Source organism: Cynoglossus semilaevis, chromosome W (genome assembly GCF_000523025.1).
Source record: "Cynoglossus semilaevis isolate Cse_v1.0 chromosome W, Cse_v1.0, whole genome shotgun sequence".
NCBI classification, from domain to species: domain Eukaryota; kingdom Metazoa; phylum Chordata; class Actinopteri; order Pleuronectiformes; family Cynoglossidae; genus Cynoglossus; species Cynoglossus semilaevis.
The window spans coordinates 2,008,670-2,015,597 of record NC_024327.1 but is presented as its reverse complement, the minus strand read 5'-3'; the positions used below and the strand labels follow the sequence as shown (position 1 = coordinate 2,015,597).

At 42.8% G+C, this 6,928-nt stretch overlaps 2 protein-coding genes across 4 annotated transcripts in view; one reads left to right on the top strand and one right to left on the bottom strand.

Moving 5' to 3' along the window:
• The window catches only part of LOC103396935 (hepatocyte nuclear factor 1-alpha-like), a 10,850-nt gene extending 7,206 nt beyond the window's left edge, over window positions 1–3,644 (top strand). The window contains exons 11-16 of the mRNA XM_025052914.1: window positions 4–134; window positions 218–359; window positions 438–620; window positions 702–817; window positions 1,294–1,378; window positions 3,209–3,644. Coding sequence (XP_024908682.1) covers window positions 4–134; window positions 218–359; window positions 438–620; window positions 702–817; window positions 1,294–1,378; window positions 3,209–3,339 — 788 coding nt within the window. The 3' untranslated portion in view covers window positions 3,340–3,644. The remainder of the gene's footprint in view (window positions 1–3; window positions 135–217; window positions 360–437; window positions 621–701; window positions 818–1,293; window positions 1,379–3,208) is intronic.
• LOC103396929 (RNA-binding protein Musashi homolog 1) overlaps window positions 1–5,046 on the bottom strand; it is a 33,051-nt gene extending 28,005 nt beyond the window's left edge. The window contains exons 1-3 of one of the 3 annotated variants that reach the window (XM_025052683.1): window positions 4,906–5,046; window positions 4,597–4,695; window positions 4,251–4,513 (exon numbers count right to left, since the gene is read on the bottom strand). The gene's annotated coding sequence lies outside the window, so the exon portion shown is untranslated. Of the gene's footprint in view, window positions 1–4,250; window positions 4,514–4,596 lie in introns of all 3 variants that reach the window. The other 2 variants (XM_017042755.2, XM_025052684.1) reach the window with 2 other exon arrangements.
• Between the last annotated feature and the right edge of the window lie 1,882 nt (window positions 5,047–6,928).

Below are 6,928 nucleotides of genomic sequence, written 5' to 3'. Positions count from 1 at the left end.
CAGGTGTCAAATACAACCAGCAGATCCTGTGTGACACCATCGCCTCTGCCAAGGGTGGTGCTGGACGTCACGTGATCAGTCCAGTTCAGCTGGAGCCCAGCCACACACTCCTGGAGACCCACAACCCGAAGCAGGTCAGAGTTTGTCGCCCGTTCCTAAATGCATCTCCCTGTGAGTCCCCCTGCTGAGACAAGTGTTGTCTTTGGTTGTCTTGTAGCTGTCCAGTGGCGGTCCACTGCCCCCCGTAAGCACTCTGACCTCCCTACACAACCTGTCCTGCTCCACCGCGTCCTCACAGGGGCTCATCATGGCGTCCCTGCCCAGTGTAATGAGTCTGGGGGAGTCTTCGCTGCTGATTGGTAACCTGGTCTCCACAGGTTTTTCAAAAATGACAGCGTTCGTGTATATGCAGATGATGTGCCGTTGTTGTCCTACAGGTCTGGCCTCCACGCAGCCACAGACGGTCATAAACAACGTAGGGGCCAGCTTCACCACGCTTCAGCCGATCTCGTTTCAGCAGCAACTTCACGGGTCTCCGCAGCAGCCAATCACGCAGCAACTTCAGAGTCACATGGGAGCCAATCCCTTCATGGCCACCATGACGCAGCTGCCGTGTCACAGTAAGACAACGGATGCGTGACCACATTTTGTCGGGTATCAGGTCCAGACACGACTCACGTACCATTCGTCCTTCTTCTCAGTGTACGGCAAGTCGGACTCGCCCCAGTACCATCCGTCCAGTCTGCTGTCCCAGGCCATGGTCATCACAGATAGCAGCAGCTTGGGGACGCTGACCAGCCTCACTGCCGTCAGACAGGTAGGGTGGAGCCAGAACTCCCGGTCGGGTCAACAATATCCTGTTGCTCCACTGGGAGGCTCCATGAACGACAGACGGTTAAAGATTCGATACGAATGCGATTCTGAAATTCACATCAGTTGAAATAAAAAAAACAAATCACGTATCAAGGTGTAAGGACTAGACCGAGTACACTAAGTGGCGCTATGCACCTAAAAATGCTGGTTGTGACTGACTATTAAACCAAGACGTCAGGTGCCTCAAGCTCTTGTCTGGAGTTGTTTGTCTAAAAAAAAACGTTGCGATAAAATTGTGTCGTGACTTGCGTGTATCGTTACATCTGCGATGTGCAACAGCAATAGAGTTCTGACACCGGCATCGAAATTATATTTGTAGAAAATTTTCTTCTTCTATGTTGTCGTAGGATTTGAGTTTTCGGGAATGTTCTTACACAACTTGAAGTTTTGTGTCACGTAATAAATTCTCATCTTTCTTAGATTTTAACATCAGACCCGGAAGAGCAGACAGACCAGAGTTTACCGGAAGATTCTTTGCATCTGCAGCCACAGACGCCTGTTCCAGGTACAACACCAACACCGAGTCCCAGTCACAGCTGGGTGACGTGCGTTCCTTCACTGGCCTGTAGGTGGCGCTAAGTACACTCCCATTATAATGGTGGTTCGTTTTATATTAAACCAATCCTGTTAGAACTTTGTCACCGAGAAGCGACAATATAAGCAAAAATACGATATGTATCACTATACGGGGGCAACGATACGATATATACGGCGAGTATATCGGTATTTTCTTACACACCTAACTAGTAAACACCGGGATACATACAAATCACGTAGATGGTCTACGTAGACTGTACTGATTGTACAGTCTATGCGTTTCCGACATTATCGGGCCCACATTAGCATAATTATATATTATCTGAAAAAAATAATTATCGTTTTTTCCTCCGATAATGAAAACCCGATAACAGTACGCCTGGGTTTCCAAATGATGTGTGCACTAAAAATAGTTTTGGGGATAAACAGCTGTATATTAAAGTGAAAGCCACTAGATGGCAGCATTGCAGCTAAAAAATTGAATTAATCCGTTTTAATAATCAGGCGATCGTGTGCTGAATGTTGTTGCCAGCAACTAGACCATATTGGTATCGGTTGATATCGGAATTGGAAATTGAGTGTTTGGACAATATCGGCAAAAAGTTAATATCGGACATTCCTGATGCTGACAGTTTTCCGAAAACTATTAAAAACAAAACAAAAAACCTCAATATATCGTATCGATGCCCCCTGTATCGTGATACGTATTGTATCACCACATTCTTGACCCGTCGATCGACTGTACAGTTAATAATTTTTGGTTGTGTGCGTCTGTCGTCGTCAGCCTCGTCGGAGAGTCGTTAGCCCTTCCCATCCTCTCAGCCCTCAGCCAGCCACCAGTCTCACCTCCTGTCTCCCTCACCGGCCGACATCAGCTCCTACATCCCTGCGCAGCTGGTCTCCACTGCCCAGTAGACGGACAGGGAATCGAACGCTGCTGTAAACCTGCGTTGACCTCTGGTGACCTCTGTTCCAAACCCTGCGGAGTTGAAGGTTTTTCCCTCTACTCTCCGACTCAAATTCCATAAAAACTGTACCAATGAACAAGGACTCGCTTTAACAAGGATCAGACACGAATGACAATCAACTGAAAATCAACACCGACAACGTACGTTTGAAATGTTTTACGAAATTGAAAAAGTGTTCCCCCTGCTGTTTTTCCCTTAAATGTAATTTTTCTTGTTCATAAAATATCTTAAAGTTCATTAAATTTTCAACTATTTGCAGTATTTGATTGGGGAGTACACAGTACTTTAGAAGGTTTTATGGGCCTTCACACTGGAAAGCTACCGATGCTACCTCCGTTAAGTTAAGTAGAAAAGTTTGACCAAGTATCCAGACTAGCCCGAACCAGACCCAGGATCGTGCACAAGAACCTCATACGCTTCCATTTTTTTTTATTTACTGCCTGACGTGTTTGCGAACAAAACTCCTGCGTTTGCTTTAAACGTGCGGAGAATGACGGAACAAAGATGTAAAATCCTGAAGTTTTGTGAGAAGAAATTTAGTTTTTAATGAGTTCAATCGTTTTCTTCACGCTTCTTCTTCTTCTGTTTTACTCCGGCGTTCGTGTTTTCCTGTTCTCCTTTCTCACCGGTGTTCTGAGCAGCCAGAGTAGAACCATCACGTTAAGGTTGCGATTCAAGGAGGGGCCCCGAAAATTATTAAAAACAAAAACAAAAAAAAAAACTCAATAAATCGTATCGGTGCCCCCGGTACCGTGATACGTATCGTATTGCCACATTCTTGACCAACTGTACAGTTAATAATTTTGGTTGTGTGCGTCTGTCGTCGTCAGCCTCGTCGGAGAGTCTGGAGCTCTATCCATCCTCTCAGGCCTCAGACAGCCACCAGTCTCACCTCCTGTCGCCCTCACCGGCCGACATCAGCTCCTACATCCCTACGCAGCTGGTCTCCACTGCCCAGTAGACGGACAGGGAATCGAACACTGCTGTAAACCTGCTTTGACCTCTGGTGACCTCTGTTCCAAACCCTCCGGAGTCGAAGGTTTTCCCCTCTACTCTCCGACTCAAATCTCTAAAAACTGTACCGATGAACAAGAACTCGCGTTAACGAGGATCAGACATGAACGACAATCAACTGAAAATCAACACCGACAATGTACGTTTGAAATGTTTTGCGAAATTGAAAAAGTGTTCCACTGCTGTTTTTATCTCACTTCCCTTAAATGTAATTTTTCTTGTTCATAAAATAAAAACGCACATTCAACACCATTTCCACTGCTACGCGGATGACACCCAGCTCTACCTCTCCTGTAAACCCAACTCCACCCCCCTCCCTCACCGCCTGCCTCTCTGAACTTAAATCCTGGTTCACTGCAAATTTTCTCAAATTAAATTGCAATAAAACTGAAATCCTCATTCTTGGCACCAGAACTACTCTTTCTAAAGTCAACAGCTTCGCCTTCACCATTGACCTTTCCACAGTTTCCCCCTTCCCTCAGGTAAAGAGTCTGGGTGTCATCCTTGACAGCACACTCTCTTATCAGGCTCATATAAACTCTTTAACCCGCACAGCTTATTTCCACCTCCGCAACATCAACAAACTCCGCCCCTGCCTTACCCCTCACACCGCCGCTATCCTTGTACACAGCCTCATCACTTCCCGCCTCGATTACTGTAACTCCCTCCTCTACGGCCTCCCCCAAAAGTCTCTCCATAAAATCCAACTAGTCCAAAACGCATTAATTACAAACTTCTGTTCACCTACATGGCCATCCATAATGTTGCCCCCCCCCCCCTGAAAGTCAAGACAAAAAGATGAGGGTTTTTTAAATAAATAAATAAAATTAAATCAGTGAAGTAAACATTAAACCTCACCTTCGTTGTCGAAACAATCACATTTTCCTGGTTCCTCATTGGTTTCAGTTTGAGTCTCGGAAATGTATCTAACAGAACCAGACAACAGAGCAGGTGTGAATGTTTATCGTCAAGAATGAAGAAGACTCCGGCTCCGGTGAAGAGGAAGGAAGTCGAGGAGTTACCTGTCCAGTAGATGTCCCAACTTTTTAGCGACGTGTCCCCGAAACCCTTGGCTAACTTGGAGCTCATTGCCGTCGTGTTCATGGACTTTGACAACAATACTGTAAACGTGATATTAATTCCATTAAATCATTAAAAAAAATTAAATTAACTTACTGACTCTAACAAGAGGAGAAATACGTACCGTTTAGACTCCTTCACACTGGCGCCATCTTCTGGAAAGACAGAAACATCGACGTTTTTGAAGCACTCTTCTCTCAAGTTTATATGTTCTACGCTCCACCTTAGGCGGGAGAATGATAGAGCGACAACGTAGGGAGGGGAAAAACAACATAATTACGTAATAAATTGTCGTAATAAAAGTGGACGTCAACTTTAACGACAACTCAGTTACAGCAACATCTTTTGACACCGAGTACGAACCAGTGAGAGTCGTTTAACTTCTTCACTAACGTCTTAAACCAAACTCAGAACTAAAAACCTAAAAGTTCACCTTTCTGTCCTGCGGCTGGGCTCTGCTTCCACACCGCCTCCCGACACCTGCGCACGGCTTCATCATCTTCCCTGCTGCTCGACTCGTCCGGAGCGCTAACCGTGTTTTTAACAGACGCCGCCATGACGGTGAACGTGCCCGGATAGAGCGGAGGATTCTGGGTAAAGTAGTTGTGTCCGCTCCGTGAAAAAGAGTTTGTTCGGGACTGCACGGCCTTTGGACGTTTTAAAAAATGTTTGTAAAATTAAAAAAAAAAGTATTTAACGACTCCCTTGACTTGTGTTGTTCTCTTGTTTAATTAATGAAATAAAATACGCATTTTAATTTCGATAACCATTAGCCGAACTGGAACAGAACGGTACCGGGTGTGACGTAACGGCGAAAGTCTACGTTCTTAAAATAATACATTTTAGTTTTGTAAGGTTTTTTTAAATTCTATATTTAACCTTTAAAAATTAAAACCTAAATTCAAGCACAAAACAATTTGTTTTTTAAGTTTCGGGTCCTTCGTGTATTGTAATCTTTATGCTAAAGGAAGTCAACCATGAAGCTAGTTTGTGCAAAACGTGATTTCCGGAAACAATAAATAATAATTAAAACTCAGTGAAAAGCGGTGGCCGTCGTCATAAACAATAAAACCCAGTAAAAATCGGTGGCCGTCGTTAGACTTTAATCAAAGTAAATGTCTACACTCTTAGTGGTAAAAATACCCGAAATTTTCCACTTTTTACAGCATTGATGTAAAAACCCGCGAAGGTTTAAAAAATATCAGCTGAAAAACCTTCGACGTGTTCATGATGAGACTACATAAATATATACACATTTATTTCCACGTTTATTTGTTGTCCTAGAAAAATCACGTTTTTATTATTATTTATGAAAAAACACAGAGGGCAGAAAAGTTCCTGAAAAACTGCTCACAAACGGAGTCCGTGTTCTTACCGGATTTGAATGGATCCACTTTTATTCATGGCATTCATAACCTGTTGGTGTCGCTCCTGTGTACTTTTTAGTGCAAATACAGAAAGCCTCGTTAATTCCTAAGGCTTTTGGAGGACTGTGATTTTTCAGACCAGAGTTTTTTGTTTTTGTTTTTTTTACCGAACTGTGAAGAAAAACTCAACAAGTGAAGAAACGCTGTGTACGAAATGTACTGTAGTGTTAAAAAATAAAATAAAAAAGGGGGGTTGTAATGTTGTCACTGCAAAGTTACCTAATAAAAAATATATATATATCTGACCAGATTCTGTATCTGCCAAGTAAAAGAGTAAGAAAATATCAACACACTGAAATATCGCAATATTTCGTTTCACGATATCGTATCAGATATTCTACAGTAGTGTATCGATTTTTTTTTTTTTTTTTTTAGTTTAACATGCGAATATTCGTGGTTGGTTCATCTTTGTACTGCATTTAAACCTCCAACTGCTACTTGAATGTACAGGTACTGCATGTATTTTCAAGTATTTGAGACTTTTTTCCCCCCATTTGTTTACGCAAAATAAAAAATTGAGCAATTATTCTCATTTGTTTCCCTTGTTATTCCCAATGTAGATCCCTCTGTTCCGATGTTAGTAACCTGATGTTCTGATGGAACAGTGGCAGAGTCTGCTACCATTTTGAGCGACAGAACCTCAACGATCAGTTGAGGATCAATCAAGTTTAGTTAAGAATGAGTTGTAAAAAAAATAAAGAATTCACCTGCCGTCCGTGACACAGTCTAACAATAGTTTCCTATGACTAACAATACTGCAACAATGTCTGGTCCGTTCTTGCGTCTCCAAACGGAAAATCTGCAACTATCGCACAGACAAAAGTAAGAAAAACAAAAAAACAAATTGAAAACAGCTACTTACTTACTTAAATAAATGCAGTGACGTCCGTGGTCGATAAACTTAACTGAGAAGAGATCTCCGAGTCGGCGGTGTCCCTAACCAGCAGAGACGGCGAGAAATGTAAGGCAACAGTAACATACGGGTGTGACGTCCTGTGTATATATATATATATATATATATATATATAT